An 18,771-nucleotide genomic window follows, 5' to 3' on the forward strand; every position below is an offset into this window, starting at 1 on the left:
CTGAAAGGCAAAACCCCTATTTCAATTACCGTATTACACTTTGTGATAGGCAATTAAAGGTTTACCTGCATCAGCAGTCTCTTGGGATTGGGGAAAATCTGTGGTTTTTGTAAGTTTCAGTGGTGTGTGTCCCTTTAACTCTGATCTCTGCTGCATGAGGGTTTTTTTTTTTTTTTTTTTTTTTTTAAGTTTCTCAGACTTGTTTGTAGGCAATAAGCATAACAAAAAAATTCACATAAAACTCTCCAGTCCTTTTTAACTACAAAGACACTTCTTGTCCCACCTCGGACACCATATGTGGACGGACGTTCACAGAGGTACACAATTAGGAGGATTTATAATAAGGCTTTATTGTGCCTTTTCCTTTTTATCAGGAAAACATCCAAACAAGGGGGGGGGACAAAGCTTCCATTCACTTGGGAGTATCTCTAGTGAAACACTATGCAATAATTCACATCTCCCTTAGTCAAGCAGTTCTCGCAGCCCCAAAACACATAACATGAAATAAGCAGATATAAGCAGTCTCTTAAGAATAAATGTCTTATCTGTTTCTTGGATGGAAAATCTCACTTCCTGGTTCAGCTTCAGGTGTAGTAGTTTTCCCTGTGTCTTGAAAATCAGCTCTGCTGTGCAGAGCTCAAGACCGGTCAGCTCCAGAGATGGGTGTTCTTTTAGTCAGTCTCTCCTGTGAGACTCCAAAACACTGCTCTGTCTCCAAAGGTCAGCTCACACATGAGCAAAGGAGAGTTCTCACTTCCTGTCTCAAAGGCAGGCTTTTTGTAAACAATCTAATCAGGCAGGTGATGTTTAGTAATTAACTACCACACTGCTAGATTAAAGGAACATTACTGAACAGGGATAAGTCCCCTGTTACAGTGATATTATCCACGCTGGAATTAACCCCACGCGCGGCGGACGACAAAGTTGGATCAGACAGATCCCCTTTTGTTACTCTGCTATACCCGGGTGCAGGAGCCCCCGGGCAGGTATCTAACCAGTGCATTAACACTCCACGGGATAGCGCTATCTCTAACACATCGTAGGGTGGGCTTTGACATTGGGACATGGACATCAGGGAATTGGTGCCTGGCATCCATGGTACTTTGGGACACTCACTATGATTCAGGTGGGGTATATATATATCTTGCTGTGGGATACAGAGTATCTATGATATTGCGTACTGAGGTTATTGTTGTGTTATATTGTATGCTGCGTAAACTGTTTTAGCCATAACCTGGTGTATGAGGTTACTGTATGTGGGTCCTGTGTCAGGGATCATTCTACACACTAGAATCCTGCACAGGTGGAGGCGCTGTCGTATCGTTCCAGGATACACCTCAGGCTCTCACTGGCGGAGGCTCAGGCCTCCTGTGAGCCTGACAGGTATTGCACCACACCTGGTAACACATGTAGATTTCCCCACAGGGTCACCATCTGCAATTGGGGGGAGGGGGGGAGTGTTACATATGTATGGGGGGGTTGGGGTATATTTGTAAATGTATTGGGGGGGCTGGGGTATATTTGTATATGTATGGGGGTTGGGGTATATTTTTATATGTATTGGTGGGTTTGGGGTATATTTTTATATGTATTGGGGATCTGGGGTATTTTTTTTATATGTATTGGGGGGCTGGGGTATATTTGTATATGTATTTGGGGGGTTGGTGTATATTTTTATATGTATTGGGTGGTGGGGGTATATTTTCTTTACTTATTTGGTGGTGTTTGGGGTGTATTTTTATCCGTATTTGGTGTTGTTTGGGGTGTATTTTTATATGTATTGGGGGGTTAAGTAAACGTTGCGCTAAAAAGTTTTTTGGCCGTGGTAGGTGCGCTATGGGTTGGAGGGGGGGGGGCTGCTCCTTTCATTTGTACTGGGCCCCATGATTTCTGTTGGCGGCCCTGGCAACGGCACCCCCTGCGCAGCCACCCTAAGCCACCGGCCCACCGCCCATCCCGCAGCAACGGTCCCCTCTTCGCAGCCACGAGCCCTGCCTAAGCCACTGGCTCACCCCCCACCCTGCAGCCACTGGGCCTGACCTGAGACCATCCACAAGGCAAGTCTGATTTTTATTTGTATAGGGGGTATATTTTTTAGATGTATCAGGGGGGGGGGGGTTGGGGTATATTTGTATATGTATTGGGGGGGTGGGGTATATTTTTATATGTAAATGTATCGTGGGGTGGAGTGTTACAGTCAGAGAGAGGTCTGCAGAGCGTTGCAGTGAGAAAGAGGCCTGCAAAGCATTTCACTCAGAGAGGCCCACAGAGCATTGCAGTCAGAGAGGCCCGCAGAGTGTTGCAGTCAGAGAGGCCTGCAGAGCGTTGCAGTAAAGAGAGAAGTCCGCAGAGCATCAGAGAGGCCCGCAGAGCATTGCACTCAGAGGCCTGCAGAGTGTTAGTCAGAGGCTCGCAGAGCGTTGCACTGAGACTTGCAGAGCATTGCAGTCAGGGAGAGGCCCGCAGAGTGTTAGTCAGAGGCCTGCAGAGCGCTGCACTCAGAGAGAGGCCCACAGAGTGTTAGTTAGAGAGGCCCGCAGAGTGTTACAGTCAGAGGCCTGCAGAGCGTTAGTCAGAGGCTCGCAGAGCATTGCACCGAGACCTGCAGAGCATTGCAATCAATGAGAGGCCCGCAGAGCGTTAGTCAGAGAGGCCTGCAGAGCATTACACTCAGAGGCCCGCAGAGCGTTGCACTCAGAGAGGCATAACCATCGCAATTGCAATTTCTGTGACAAAACACTAAGAAGTTTCCCTTACAATGCACGTGCTCAGCACACACAACTGTGGGGCCTCATGCAGTAAGCAGCGATAAGCCCCTTATCGCCAAAAAAGCCCACTGCGATTCAGTAAGGCCCGAGAAGCTGGCGATAAGAGCAAAACTCGGCGGGTTTTTTTTCCTGAAAAATGCCCCTGAAGTCTCCATTCCATTGGAAAAACCTCCAGGATGCTCAAAGAACGCCTTGGTATACACCGGTCCACCATTAGAAAAGCACAGATGAGTCCAGATAACACTGAACTTGCGCACCTTCCTGTGGCCAGACACTTTAAGTTATTTAAACACCCTTTGGCAACTATGTGCTGCATGCCCATTTTTCACGTGCCTCCACTGCCCCGAGTAGGGCATAGGAACAAAATCCTGTTGCAGCAAGAGGCCAGATTCATTTATGAGCTAAGGACCATGTCGCCACTCGGTTTGAATGAAGATCTCAAGCTTGGTTGCTTTTTATAAATGGTTTATTGGCCCTGCTCTGCTGTTGCTTCAATGAACCCCCTTCCCCTTTCCTTCACAATTTGCACTTCCATGGTGTTCCCGTCCTTATCCCTCTGTGGGACTACGATGTCCAGCCCTCTGTGTAGGGTACCCCCATGATGATATTGTGTTAATTATATTTAGGCTGTATTTACATTAATATATGCTGGTGCCCAAAATCTAGGCTCAAAGAGATAAAGAAACCGCTAGCCTCAATGAACAACCCAATTACAATCTGGGAGGCCACTAAATTTAGATGTGCTCTGATTACGAGGCACTCGCTGATGGCCCCATTGTGGGGGAACCCGGATTTTGCCCCAGGGCTGGAAGAAGGGGGATGTACATGTTGGAGTCAGGGAGGGTACAGGAGATTGAAGGATCTGGAGGGCAGGAACACAATTAAAACATTTAGACAAATTCAGTCAGATAAGGACATTCCCAACATGGAATTCTTTAGATACCTCCAGATCTGGGCATTTTATACCAAACACATAAATCGTCCTAAGGTGACAAATTTTGAGACGCTCTGTGCACGAGGGCACGACACAGGGGGACTCACATCTAGACTGTATAGGGAAGTGATCGATCCTGGTAACAGCCACGGACTGAGCCTAGGTTACATGACGCAGTGGGAGGCAGAATTAGGGAGGACGTTAGAGGACGAGGAATGGACAAAGATATTTGAGGCGGCAGCAAAGAGTTCGATCCGCATGACGTTAAAGGAGAACTCATATAAGGTATTAATGAGGTGGTATCTCACCCCAGTCAGATTATCTAAATTTGTCAGATTCCTGACGAAGTCTATGGACGAAACGCGTTGAATCTGAGCCCATTTCCTGTCAAGAGATCCTGGCAACCGGAGATCCAGCATGACGTCACATCTGCCCTTACCAGAGTGCACACCGGAAGTGTCGGACGTGAACGAGCATACACGCGCCGGGGACTGCCTGCCCAGAGGGTCAGGATTTCGTACAACGTCTTGTAATGTATTTTAAAGTGTGAGTGCATTTGTATTTTGGCTATTTCGCTGTGGAAATATATTTTAGACATATGTTAGTCTTCATCCTTTTCACGTGATACGGAGGAGATTACCTCACGGACACACTAACGTGTTGGAAGTCATAACCGCAGGTTGCTCGTTTCAGAGAGAAGGAGTCTCTGTACTGCTTGAGTTCGGGGGAGAAAGTGTGAGTGCTATCATCTTACAGCCCTACATATACCAGATTTATATACAGTCTATACTATGTTATGTCTCTTCATCTTTTCATGACCACGCTGTGAACATTCTGCGCTCCCCTGGCTGTGGAAGATTGCAATCAAGATATAGACTCCAGAACAGTCTATTGAAGGGTTTTGTTTGAGCTGCTTTACAATTAATTTTTATTTCACATTTGGTGGTGGTAATTAATTTATAGAACCATTAATTAATTGTTCACTGGGTTCACTTTTAAGATTATTGGTCACTAAATAATTTATATACTATATATGTTATATTTTATGTATAAAATTGATGCACTGGCACTTTGTTTGATTAAGTAAGGAGCGCCCGATTACACACACATCTAAATTTGTACCAGGTTACTCGCCCTTGTGTCCTAGACCATGTGGAGAGACAGGAGACTTGTTGCACATGCTGTGGTCCTGCCCTCGTTTGGTCCCAATATGGGAACAGATTCAGAATCGGTTACAGACGATCTTGGGCCCCGAAATTCCCCGGGATCCCTGGCTGTTTCTGCTAAACAAGCCATTGGAAGGTCTGTCAAGGGAAATTGATCGGACACTTTGCGACGGCAATGAGGTGCGAGACCGCAGCACTGTGGAAACAGAGCACGATTCCAACAATTGAAAAGATTCGGAACAGAATTTGGTTTGTCTGCCAGATGGAGAAGCTGACGAGTCTGGTCAACGACACTGGCTCAAATTTGCAAAAGGTCTGGTTGCCACAAACAGACATTCCAGGGGTGAGCAATGCCTCCATTTGGCTATGATAGAAATAAGTGAGTTCTCCTGTGACAGACTGCACTCAGGGAGGGGTAGGGGGGGTGGTAGGGTGTATAGAGACGGGCCTAGGTAAGGGACGATTGGGTTGGAAAGTTGAGGGAAAATTTCTATACATAGAAGCCTGCGAAGGCATAAGATGCTGCAGAGGTCTCCCGCACTAGATCTAAAAGCAGAATGGAGAAGTGTAGAGACGTGCCCAGCATGGCGTTGGATTGAAGATCCTTAGTGACCCCTCCCACCCCCATATCTCTCTTTCCCAATGTGTCTTTCCCCCCCTGTACACGTTGGATGTGTGATTGATGTTTGCGTCTTGTCATTTCAGACAGATATGGACAAGCTATAGAGCATATGGAGCGTTTCATAATTTGTGCAAAAATGTCTGTATCTTTTGAAAATTCAATAATTATATATATATGCTTTTGCTTATACTGTAGTTGCCTTTTTGGGCCCTTTGGGGTTTAACCATTATGGTTGGACATTGATGTCTCCACATATCATCCATTTTTCCAGCCAATCTGTGGTGTGGCATCTTTTCCATGACAGGTGTTTCCTTCCCATACCCAGGCACCTCAGTGATTGCTATGGACGCTGTCGGGTCTTATATCCGTACCACTAGCCTTTGGGTTCACCGCATCAGACTTTTTAGGATTGCCCACGCATGCGCAGAACTAAGGCATTGCACGCACTCTAGCGGTTGCCAGGGACGCTAATTGGGACTCTACCCAGCGGGACCACTCAGCGCCAGAGGTACTGGATCTTCGCCTGCGCGGCGCCTTGTGTTTGCACACATCACTGCAGCACGCCCAGCAGCCTCTCATTGGTTGCCAGGGACGCCGTCAGATCTCGGCATTACGGCTAACAATAGACATTAGCATGTGCGTGTTTCTATGACGTCCACGCGCTGTGCTGTTTGCATTGGTTCTTCTGGCAGTCAGTATCTTCATCTGCCTCTAATTGGTCTCCAGGCTGGAGTGGGTGGTGTCTTCACAGCTGTAGTTGAATTTTCATGGTTTTTATTGGTTTTTGTATTGGGTACTGGTGTGTTTGCACTCACTGGTGGGGGTATATAAAGGTGTCTAGATCAGTTACTGGTTGCACTGCTCTGAGGAAGGTCCCTCTGCGAGGACCGAAACATTGGCTGCCCTGTGTTAATACACTTTGTTTTTTCACTTATGCTGCGGTGTGCTGTCTCTGTCACCATGCGTGCGTGCGTATTTGTAAATTTGTAAAGCTTCCAGTGACTGAGCTCCTGATTAGAACAAACGCTAACACCACCCTAAGGCCTGGGACCCGCTGCGCTCGGCAGCGCGGGCGGCTGCACGGGCTTTCCCCACCAGCAGGGGATTCCTCCCGAGCCGGTCCCGGTCCTCCCTGGCGGCACAGCGCACTACAGGCTGTGACGCGTCAGCCGCTACGGGATACAAGAGAATTGTGATCCCTAGCGTTGACGCGTCACGTGGTGTGGCTGTAAGCCAATGAGGGGAGGCTTCGGGAGGAGAGGCTTCGGGGAGCGGGGAGGAGTGTGGAGGGACAGCAGCGTGAGTGCCTGTGTGTGTGTGTGTATGTGTGTGTGTCTGAGTGCCTGCGTGTGTGCGTGTGTATGAGTGCCTGTGTGTGTTACTTTATTTACCTTCAATCAGCAGCTCCAGCCCGAGCCCGTGGAGGGAGGGTGGGGAGAGTAGCGGGTCCCTCCGCTCAAGCCACGCCCCCCCTCCCGCTCAAGGCTCCCACTCCCGCCCACCTCCCGCTCCCTACAGACCGCATATCGCGGTCTGTGTATGTCAGCGCCCCCGCCTGTCTGCAGTGCGGGAGCGCTGACGGAGGGAGCGGGGCCTTAGCCTAACACCTGTCACTAGTTTTAAATACCTGGGCTTATGGTTTGACTCCCACTTAACATTCGGGATGCACATTGATACCCTGACAACCAAGACCTATGCCAAACTAGGGGTACTTTACAGGAACAAATCCTCCCTAAGTCTCCTGGTCAGAAAGCGTATCGCACAGCAGATGCTAATGCCAATTATTGACTATGCAGACATAGTATATGGCTCGGCTCCTCAAACCCACCTTAGCAAACTTGACACCCTCTACAATTCAATTTGTCGTTTTGTTCTCCAATACAACTATAACACACATCACTGCGAAATGCTCAAAGAACTAGATTGGTCATCATTAGAGTCCAGGCGCAAAGTTCACCTTTCCTGTCTTACCTTTAAATTCTTCATGGGCAAGCTACCCAGCTACCTGAACAAGCTCCTCACCCCTACCACTTGCAGCACTTATCACCTGAGATCAGACTCCAAAAGACTATTCATGGTCCCAAGGCTCAACAAAGTATCTGGACGTTCCTCCTTCTCCTTCCGTGCACCCCAAAACTGGAACAACCTACCAGAGACTCTCACATCCACCACCAGTTTAAGTTCTTTCAAATCTAAGGCTATCTCACATTTTAACCTGGTCTGTAACTGTTTCATACGCCCATAATATATATTTTCTTTAACTGTGCACGCAATGTCTTGTATATAATGTATACCCTGTTCATTTATGTAACTGTACTTGTAACCATGTATTATTTGTTTTACTCTGTGCCCAGGACATACTTGAAAACGAGGGGTAACTCTCAATGTATTACTTCCTGGTAAAATATTTTATAAATAAATAAATCTCTCTCCCCCCCCTGCACCTCACAACAATCGACCCCCACCCCCCTGGCACCTCACATCACTCTCCCCCCCTGCATCATCACCCCCCACCCCAGTGCTCGTTCCCCCCCCCCCCCTGAGGTGGGAGGCGGCGGGTGGCTGTTGAGTGTGTTGCGGCAGCAGTCGGCGACGCAGGGGTGTGAGGCGGCGGGTGGGTGCTGCGGGGGGTGGGGGGTGTGAGGCGGGAGGTGTCTGGTGAGTGCGGGCGGCGGCTACTCACTGATGTCGGTCCGCAGGCGGTGCACGGTGTGTGGGTAGCCACTCGATCAGAGGCGCACGCGGTGTGAGGGTGCTGTGAGTCTCACGGCCTGCGTAGTTCTGGCCGTGACATAACCCCACCCCGCAGGCCAATGAGAGCGAGAGCCGTGACTGGGCGGGCAACAACCAATCACAAAACGCACAAACCCACAGACAAACATCCTGACAAACACTTCAGATAGATATATAGATATATAGCAAATGGAAATTTTTACTGTATGCTCATTTGCATGTTTTAGACAGGTCTGCAACCCCGCCTTTCACCATTATCACCCAGCCCACAGCACTTCCACTGCAGCAAGGGATTCTGGGAAATGACATGCAAATGAGCACTCAGTGCCACCTTTTGCTTCAAAACCATTAAACATGGTTCCCTATAGGCTTAAGCTTGCTGCATGGTCACAGCTTTGAGCACAGCCAGGGTTACGATGCATAGCCAGCAAACCCACCCACAGACAGACTGTTTTGACCTTAATGGGTCGAATACCTATTAATACCCATTATGGTCAAAACAGTCTAATAGGTATTCGACCCATTAAGGTCAAAACAGTCTGTCTGTGGGTGGGTTTGCTGGCTATGCATCGTAACCCTGGCTGTGCTCAAAGCTGTGACCATGCAGCAAGCTTAAGCCTATAGGGAACCATGTTTAATGGTTTTGAAGCAAAAGGTGGCACTGAGTGCTCATTTGCATGTCATTTCCCAGAATCCCTTGCTGCAGTGGAAGTGCTGTGTGCTGGGTGATAATGGTGAAAGGCGGGGTTGCAGACCTGTCTAAGACATGTGAATGTGCATAAAGGAATATTTCCATTTGCTATATGCTTTGCTGTGGAGGGTTTTTGTCACTTTTTTTACCCACCATAACTTAACTAAGTATATAGATATAGATAAAAACACATTTACCTGTACATTGCACATTTACCCTGAAAAGGATCATTGTAATATGAAGATCGGGCGAGTTTAACTGCTCTTAGGCCTGCCTTCCTTTCCTTTATCCTGCACCTTTAGCCAACTGGTCCTCAGCCCGAAGCAAAGCATGCATACATCTGTGTTCTCAGCTCATTGCGGGAGGAGAGAACAAGATGAACAATTTCCTCCCCCGCCCCCCAGGAGTGTCAACACAAAACGAGAGCATGTTGGCGTTCTGAGCCTCCCAGCATCACATCGCATTTACACACAGTAACGCGAGACTGTTTTATAGAAACTCACCGGGAGACCGGCACCTTTCATTTTTAACCCTTTGCTGTCAGAGGGGCGTGCAGTGCATAGCTTTGAAATGTGTCGCATCATCACCCGGCAGCAAAACGGGTTAATGTAACTGGATGACGCGCTGTTCAGACGCACACACAAAAACAATGGAGGTGTCAGCAACTTCAAACGGACAAAAATAGGAAAAAGAAGAAGTACATTGAAACGGAGAAGATTGGACATATTTAATTAGTTGGTGCCTTAAAAAAAAGTGGAATCCCCAAACGGAGCCCACCAAACGTTTTCCCGTTGACCGGAGGAAAAGCAGAGAAGAAAGGAGAGACGGGTAAAATACAAAAAAATTAACCTTCAGGCTCTCCCCCCTACCCCCAAAAACAATGAAGGCCAAAGGAAAACAAATGAACAAAGATATTTTACATATATTGTGTGTCAGCGGCGGAACCGATCCATGTGCTGCGCCCACGACACCTTTAGGGTCCTGTCCTCCATTCTAGCAGCCGGAACAGCATTCCGGAATTCCTAAAGTCCCACCCTCTTTGCATTCCCTCCCCGGCCCAACCTGTGGTACGGTACCAGCGCCGGAGGTGCAACGAGTCCACCCAGTTGGTCCCAACACAGAAGTTAGGCCTCAGCCTCTCTGCATACCCTCCCCGGCCCTACCAGTGGTACGGGGCCTTACCCGTCAGCGGCGGTGCAGGGAGTCCACACAGTTCGTCTCCACACAGAAGTTAGGCTCCACCAGAAGTCGGGCACAACTTCTGCAATCACCGCCAGGGTGGGCTTCCTCCATCGCCACATAAGGACCCGCACTACAGGTAGTGCTTCGAGGGAGATGGGGTGGCCCTTTTATTTTTGACATGCACCGTGGCACACCCGGTGACCAGTTCCGTCGCTGGCGTGTACGAATAATTGACACGTTTCAAGGTCAAAGTGTCCCACAGCCGTGAAAGGTTAGATGCCGACATCTTGCTTTCTTACTGGATACAGATTATCTTGTGTGCGGGAGGCATCCAATTTTTTTAGTTTCTGGCCACAACTGTCCTGTTACCGAAGTCTCTAAGAATAAAAACGGCGTTCACGTTTGAGGATCCGGAAAAGGAAAAAAAAATGAAAGAGCTCGTCCAAAGGGAAAAAGGAATTTTAACAAAAAAAAAAGCAAAAATGTTAACAATCCATTTATTCGGGCGTCCCTGAATGTATAGCACAGATGTATTATACTCTAAAAAGAAGTGTCCCCTCCATGGTGCTGGCAAAAGTCACTCAATAACGCGGCAATGGTCCATTGGTTCCAACGCTGAGCGCACACACACACCCCTCCCCCCCCAAACACACAGCAATTCCCTGAATATCCGCTGTCTGGGAAATACCAGCATTAGTCCGTACAGATTGAGTAAAACCCCCGGTGAGGCTAGTCTTCCGAAAACTCTCTGTCGACATCCATGTATGCCTCGTCGATATAGCCCACTATGGCACAGGGAGATGTCCTGTCTGGACTCAGGAGGACACACACCGTCTCTTTCCAGTAGCTGAAGTCGATGCATGAACTCTGAAAGGGAAAAGGAGACGTGCCAACCACATTTTATGCAAAGACGCGGGTCCCCCCCCACTACGAAAAGAAACCATCAAGGACCTCAACATATACAGCTTGGGAGGAGGGAACGGGGGTACGACAAACTCAACTATTTCAAGGGGCAGCATGGAGGCATATTTCGGAGAAAGAAGAGCTACAACAAGAGGTCATTCTCTGAAGCTGCAGGGTGGGAGGCTTAGCGGAAAGGTGAGGCTGTCCCAGGAGAGGTGGTGGATTCATGGAGTCCCAACAGAAGTGGTCAGGGCTAATACAGTGAGGCAATTAAAAAATGCTTGGGGTAGACCTAAATCCTCAAAATGAGGGAAATCCAAAGATCAAATTGGGTGGAAGGTTTTCCAGCAGATAGGATGTGGGCAGACCGGGTGCGACGCGTGGTTCCTTTCTGCCGTCACATCCTGGGTTTCTTTGGGACAGGTTTAGAAGTGCAGTTCCCCTTCAGTATTTTTGTGCGTTTCCCCCTTTGCGCCTTGGACTTTGAAACTGTTTAACTCCTGAAAAATGAACCCGGAAGCGAAATGCATCTGACTCCTAAACCCGTCTTCACTTTGACATCCCGCCCTTCGGAGAAGCCTCACCGGGGAAGTGTGTGTCTCTGATCCCGGAATATGGGAATAAGTAACGCACTATAAAAAAAACCCATCTCCGAGCGCAGGGAGTCGGAGAGAAAACACAGTGCAAGGCCTCACGGGGTTATAGATCCGGAAGGGGGATCTCTAGAAATGAGACCCGTCCCAATCCAGCTCCGAGGACCGCCATGGTAACCAAGATACTTGCAAGTTCCTCCCCTCCGGGAGAAACAAAATGGAGGTTTTGGCGTGACGCGGGCTGATAGGAAGCCCCCACATTATCAGCAGGATTTGGGGGGAAACAAACAGGAAGTGCAGGCTGCAGAATCTCCAGTAAGTATCTCGGAAACCAGGGGGTCCTCCGGAGTGGAAATTATCACGGTTTAACACTGGAGACCCTCACCCAGGGGAGAGGGGGGAAAAACAGGGGGCGGGGGGGATTTAACTTGGAATACCCTAATTACGTAACTAGACACGCAAAAAAAAAAAAGGTATGGCGGTTAAAAAAACCTCTCCGTGGGCTCCATGTTAAAATGGATAAGCAAGAGTGACGCACGGTGCTCATTAGCATGTCATTACCCAGAATCCCTGGCTGCAGTGTATGCCGAGAAATAACGGGGAAGGGCAGGGTTGTGGAGCTGTCCGAGACGTGTGAATGTGCTCACAACGTGGTGTTTTTATTTGCGTAACCACCGTACAAATTAGTATCAAGCCTCTCGCCAAATGAAAGGTCGAAGAAAACAGAATTAAAAAGGGAACAGAAAGCCGCACACTCACGTTTTCCAGACACGTGCTGTCCTTGTCCTTGTTGAGATAATGCTGCTGCCAGAACCGTAACAAGCTGTGAAAGTTATTAAGGATGAACCCGGGGTATTTCTTTAAGGACTCCATATCTCGGATGGTCTGCAGGTAGCAGGGTAACCGGTCTCTCCGCCTGGCCAGCATCAAGAGGACCAAACTCGTATTCAAGCAGCTCACGTTCTCCTTGGAAATAGAAAAACACACACACACATTGTAATATATATATGTATATATTCACACACATGGAATGGACTGTGGTCTAAAATCAGGGGCGGCCAATTCCCGTCCTCGAGGAATAGCAACAGGTCAGGTTTTCAGGATATCCCTGCACAGGTGGCTCAATCAGAGGCTCAGTCAAAGAATGAGCCACCTGTGCTGAAGCAGGGATATCCCTAAAACCTGGCCTCGTGGTGGCCCTTGAGGACGGTTGGCCCCCCTTGGTCTAAAAGGTGGCAAATGCTGCAATATAAATGGAGGGTTCAGGTTTTTCGTTTGCAAAAGGGACAGTCCAAAAAGACCCGCTCCTTACAAATGAAAAATTAATTGTGCTTAACCCTTTGAGTACATGGAACAAGCAGCGTGTGGGAGCGGGACACACTATATGTGGAGAAATTATGAAACAATATATAGTGCAACACTGTATGTAATAAACGACCTAAATCGGCTTCCAGCATTTCCAAAAGGCGGGAAACGCGTCAGAGGATTTGTGTGCTACTTTTACATTTTGGCTAATATGCCCAATAAAGGAGAATAAATTTATACCTACTGCCAGCCTCATCTATACATCAGCGGTGCCCATTCTCTCTTTTTTCAATTCCCCTAAACAATGAGCTGAAAGCCCATGACGTCGCCACTGGAGTGCCAGACCCCATAATTTTGTGGCTATGTCATGGTGCCCTAAAAGGGTTAAAAAATAAATAAAAAATAAACCGTGCAGCCCCCTCTCCCCCATCTTTAATAAAATGATCCGTCATACGTTTACACACTACTAGAATTAACTGCCCCAATAAACACTCCCTGATCAGTAGAGAAGTTGTTACACGTGCTTCGTACAGTTGAACGACCTAAGCAGAAGGAATAATTGTCGGTATGCCGGGCTAGATGATAAAAGTCACCAAGAATACCAACCAAGGGTCGTTACCTGCGTTAACGTCTGTACGTGGATGATGTTAATTAGCCGGAAGAGGAAAGACATTCTGACGGACATCTGAGTCATATAAGATAGCAGGCGACATTCGGAAAGGACTTCTGCAACTGCGGGAAGAAGGAGAGCAGTGGTGGACACTGTGGAGCTCTAGCTAATAACATTCGATTAGCAAGCATCAACGGGTTGGAACCTTTAAAATTAAATCAATAGGAGAATGAAGATGGGATGGTGACATTTGGAAGAAACTAAACCACCTTTCAAGGGAACCATCCACGGTGCCTCACGAGGAAAGTGTTTGACCCATGTATACGGCCTATTTGAGCAACGTGGAGAAGAGAGGCTTGCAACCACAGTACTAGGAAGATAATTGGGACCTTCATCCAGCAATGGATTGACAAGGGCTGAAGATGAAGCAAATGATGATGTATATAGAGCATGTTGTTCCTTTCACATCAACTGTACAAGCCATGTCATATGTGATTGTTTGGCAAGAGGTTACCTTCACAAGCTTTTCAGTGTAACATAGGTCTAACAGATCAGATGGGCGGGGGAGACTATCATTCCAGCCAAAGGGGAGAAGTGCATTAGAAGCCACCCAATAATCCCGTACAGAGTTTTTTTCTGACCTTTTATATCGTCTGATAGGTTCTCAAACCGGTCAAGAGACAACGCGATGCATCTCACCAACATGTTGGAGTCAACCAATGAGCTGTTAACCTGATCCAGGAAAACCTGAAACTACAGAGACAACAGGAGTGACAAATATCTGCTCGTTATGAATACATGATCTGATAATCGTTTGGTTAAAATTTTTTTAAATAACACACCCTCTCCATAGCGCCTTTTCTAACACACTTAATTAAAAAATTAGATTGAATAACTTAAGAGTGAATACCCCCTCTGTAGGACTCTTTTCAATACGTTAAAAAGGCATCTTTGTAAGATAGAAGCTCCATTCACCTGAATAATATAATAAAAACTAATTAAATGGCAAACACACAGTCTCCCGGCTGAAAACGTGGAACAAAAACAACTGCACCAGATTTATCCAGAGCAGAAGATCCAACGGGATTTATTGTTTCGATAAATATGGGGTGGGTTTTTTAGCTACGGTTTTGCCCTACTTATGCAGCCGGGAGAATTTAAAACAGGACTCCAGGACGAGTTCTCGATAAGGCCATCAAATGATGATGCAAAGGTGGCACTCAACTGTACGTCTAATAACTAAGCAAGTGCTGGCCTCAGCATTATCGCTCCGTCCAATAGAGGTCCTATTATTCCACCAGGAACCACCCCCCCAGGAAGACATTCTTAATAAGAGGTCCTATTATTCCACCAGGAACCACCTCCCCCAGGAAGACATTCTTAATAAGAGGTGCTCTTCCACCAGGCACCACCTCCCCCAGGAAGACATTCTTAAAAAGAGGTGCTATTCCACCAGGAACCACCCCCCCCCCCCTCAGGAAGACATTCTTAAAAAGAGGTGCTATTCCACCAGGAACCACCCCCCCCAGGAAGACATTCTTAATAAAAGGTGCTATTCCACCAGGCACCACCTCCCCCTTGGAAGACATTCTTAATAAGAGGTGCTCTTCCACCAGGCACCACCTCCCCCGGGAAGACATCTTTGAGGCCATGCATGTGAATGGACTGGAAAGGGACATTTACGAAGCCATACTGACCGATGCTTTATGGAGTAGCACGGCTTAAGATCGGGATATAGGGCCATATGTATAAACTTTTAAATAATTAGGACTACACGCATTTTGTAGTCAATAAGGAAACATAAGCCAACAACACTGCTGGCCGCACGAGTCGGTGATAAAAATAATGACTGATTTGATGCGAAATCTGGCAGTCACCTGCACGTCTGTGAGACCAAGTAATAATACCTAATCAGGTAATGCAGATCTAGTTCATGGTGTTTTAGGCCAAAAATACAAGTTGTGGGCATAATAACAGGGGATGCTCAATCTTTGGTACTGCTTCATCCAGTTCTGCTTTCGTGTGGTTCAGAATACATTTTATACACTATTATTAAGACGCTAGGTAAAACATCATAAAGAATATTATTAAGAGCTTATTCTCATCATATTTGTAAGAATGCAGGTACATTAGAGTAGAAATGGAATAGTAGCAAAACGTAGTTCTTGTGAAAAAAAGGTGTATGTGCTACAGCGCTAATGCTAATAAAAGTAGGGTGGTATACACTCTACTGGGTGATTACTCAGTACCTAAAAATTAGGGGGGGCAGCCAGGAACAGTGATAGATAAACTAAACACACAATACATACAGAAAAAAGAAAAATCCGGCGCCTCACACACTCAATGACACGGTGATAGTCCTGACCATAGGTATGAACCAGTCCTGTAGTGACTATAAATCCTCTGAAGGTTCTTGATGGTTGTCTCACCACATGGAAATAAAAAAACAAGATGTCAATAGGATATAGGCACAGCAGCTGATGTCTCTACAGATGGTATTCGCTTTTGGGGTTGGGATCCCCACCGGTAAGGGACCGTTCCCCGGCTGTGCAGCCCACTGCTGAGACGAAATTCACCGCGGATGTTTCACCTTCGCGCATCGTCCCGCGTGCAGGCCGTGCACTCCTACGCACACCGGTGCGCGCACGTATGGAGGGGCGGTAGCTCAATGCTACGTGCAACCCAGCAGTGTCTGTACTGCGCGCAATAGCGGAAAAGTTTGACCCATAAACTAGACTCCAAGTGAGAGTCCCAATCTCGAGAGCTACCGCCCCTCCATACGTGCGCGCACCGGTGTGCGTAGGAGTGCACGCCCTGCACGCGGGACGACGCGCAAAGGTAAAACATCAGCGGTGAATTTCGTCTCAGCAGTGGGCTGCACAGCCGGGGAACGGTCCCTTACCGGTGGGGATCCCAACCCCAAAAGCGAATACCATCTGTAGAGACATCAGCTGCTGTGCCTATATCCTATTGACATCTTGTTTTTTTTATTTCCATGTGGTGAGACAACCATCAAGAACCTTCAGAAGATTTATAGTCACTACAGGACTGGTTCATACCATATGGACAGGACTATCACTGTTCCATTGAGTGTGTGAGGCGCCGGATTTTTCTTTTTTCCAAAACGTAGTTCTTGTATTAGTTAGCATTGACACATCAGTAACACGTTGCAGCAAAATGAGAAGACTAGTGAAAGCATAGTCTAATATTCATAAGGATAGACAGCAGCGAAACCGTATAGTAAAATGGGATTAATAACTCAATAGTAGTAAAACGTTGTACGTACTGTTGTAGGTATTTACTTTGTGATATGTGCTATCGAAGTCAGGTGTAAGTATGGCTTAAAGCACAACTTTGTATTCAGTGTTAATGAGCTTGGTGAGTTGGGTATACTTGGTGAGTAGGGTATACTTGGTGAGTAGGGTATACTTGGTGAGTAGGGTATACTTGGTGAGTAGGGTATACTTGGTGAGTCGTGTATACTTGGTGAGTCGTGTATACTTGGTGAGTAGGGTATACTTGGTGAGTAGGGTATACTTGGTGAGTAGGGTATACTTGGTGAGTAGGGTATACTTGGTGAGTAGGGTATACTTGGTGAGTAGGGTATACTTATGATGACCAGGGCTGCAGATGGGATGGAGGGGAAGCGGGGCAGGTATAAATCAACCCCAGTTGGCCAACCCCAGAAGTGGGGCAGCAATTCAGGTGTCAGCACTTTACAGACCCCCGACTAGCTTCAGCCATCCCCTCCCCCCGCCTCAACAAACGCCAACGCTGGCACTCCTTTAAAAAGGCCTCTCAACTGGCATTACATCTACACGTCAGGGCCGTTCTGGTTACTGAAGCTCTGCGCGTTGCCAAATCGGATGCTACAAAAGAAAACGTCCCGTAGGGTTTCATCCACTTAAAACCCTTCTTACCTTATCCTCCGAGTTGATGTATTTGTTAAACCGTTTGAAAGCGTCGATGTTGAATTTCATCAGCTCCCCCAGGAGGTCGAAGTAGCTCTGAAGAACGTCCCGCGACTTGCATTCAATGTCAACGATGCAGTACAGGATGTGCTGCAATAGGCAAGACGGGACATTGAGGACCAGATTTCTTTAGCAATTGGTGTGTGCCATGATGTAACCACCCTGTCCTGAGGTCTGCCACCCCACAGCCTTCATGACGTAGCGGCTACCGCATGGGCTTTCTGCTCATTGTCTAGGGGAGATCATGTGCCGTTCTCCCGCGACTCAGCCGGCAGAGGAACGGAAGAGGGCTCCTTTCCTGCTTCGGTGGTCAGTGATGTCGAGATCCCGTGCTCGCTCCCAAGAGCGGTCACGTGATCGCGGGGGGGCGGGGGCGGTGGCACTCAAAGGGTTAAGCAGTCTATTGCCTTGAGGCACCTTCCGGCGCCAGAAGACATTACGACCCATTAAAGTTATCGGACTGTAGAACGCCTTGTGGGAGAAAAGAGTGGCCAGTTAATATGGGACCAGCATGGTATTACTAACCAGTTGGCCAAGTACGATGGGACCAGTTGGTGTAGTGCCACTACTTGTTATTTATTTATAGACGTACCACAGATTAGGAAAATCCCTATGTTTATTAGACTGACTGCGACTGCTTATTTATATCAACATACAGATTGGAAGCACCATGGCTTTCCTGACCTCATTTGCAGACGGGTTTTGCCTGCACATTTTCTTATTTATCGACTAGCAGGACCACTACTTTCCCAAACCGACAGCCGAGCTTTTTTCTAAAAGTAAAAGGGATTTTTTTTAAATGGCTTTTAATTTGTAAAATATAAACCTTTCTGAGATGGTAGAATTAGACGGGCGGTGAGAGGTACTTGTGTGCGCCCGTTCTATCTGCTTTAACACCTCGGACCCCATGAAACCCTCGGCTTTATCATGTCCTATTTAGGATTTCCTTATGTCTATTGCAGGCATTTGTGGATTTCCTAAATGAATTACCCCCTACCGCCTCTGCTGGGTGGCCACTCCATGCAACCCCCACTCTTTCTGGGAAGCACTTCCTCCCATCTCCCGAGCCGCCCTCCCTTCCGTTTCAGAGAATGACCTCCAGCTCTTCTCTCTCTGAAACATGCTTCCCACTGGCACCTCGTTGAAACCCTTTATGCATTTTAAAGTTTCAATCTTATCCCCCCTCTCCCAATGTAAGGCCTTCACAAACATCATGTACCTTTCCTGGTACGTTTTTGGCTGCGCTTATAGTGCCGGCGGCAGCGGCATCGCGTCAAAACACATGCATTGCCT

General features: G+C 47.5%; 2 protein-coding genes across 4 annotated transcripts in view; both read right to left on the reverse strand.

Annotated features, from left to right (window-relative positions):
- Window positions 1-18,771, reverse strand: part of LOC142466893 (uncharacterized) — a 659,285-nt gene that overhangs the window by 256,712 nt on the left and 383,802 nt on the right.
- The window catches only part of TRPC4AP (transient receptor potential cation channel subfamily C member 4 associated protein), a 66,903-nt gene continuing 57,759 nt past the window's right edge, over window positions 9,628-18,771 (reverse strand). For 2 of the 3 annotated variants that reach the window (XM_075572484.1, XM_075572482.1), the window contains 5 exons: window positions 17,428-17,568; window positions 14,149-14,260; window positions 13,517-13,629; window positions 12,352-12,558; window positions 9,628-10,963 (listed from right to left, as the gene is read on the reverse strand). In XM_075572484.1, the coding sequence (XP_075428599.1) occupies window positions 10,826-10,963; window positions 12,352-12,558; window positions 13,517-13,629; window positions 14,149-14,260; window positions 17,428-17,568 (711 nt within the window). In that variant the 3' untranslated portion in view covers window positions 9,628-10,825. The remainder of the gene's footprint in view (window positions 10,964-12,351; window positions 12,559-13,516; window positions 13,630-14,148; window positions 14,261-17,427; window positions 17,569-18,771) is intronic. The other variant, XM_075572483.1, reaches the window with a different exon arrangement.

This window comes from Ascaphus truei, chromosome 15, assembly GCF_040206685.1.
Source record: "Ascaphus truei isolate aAscTru1 chromosome 15, aAscTru1.hap1, whole genome shotgun sequence".
Lineage (NCBI taxonomy): Eukaryota > Metazoa > Chordata > Amphibia > Anura > Ascaphidae > Ascaphus > Ascaphus truei.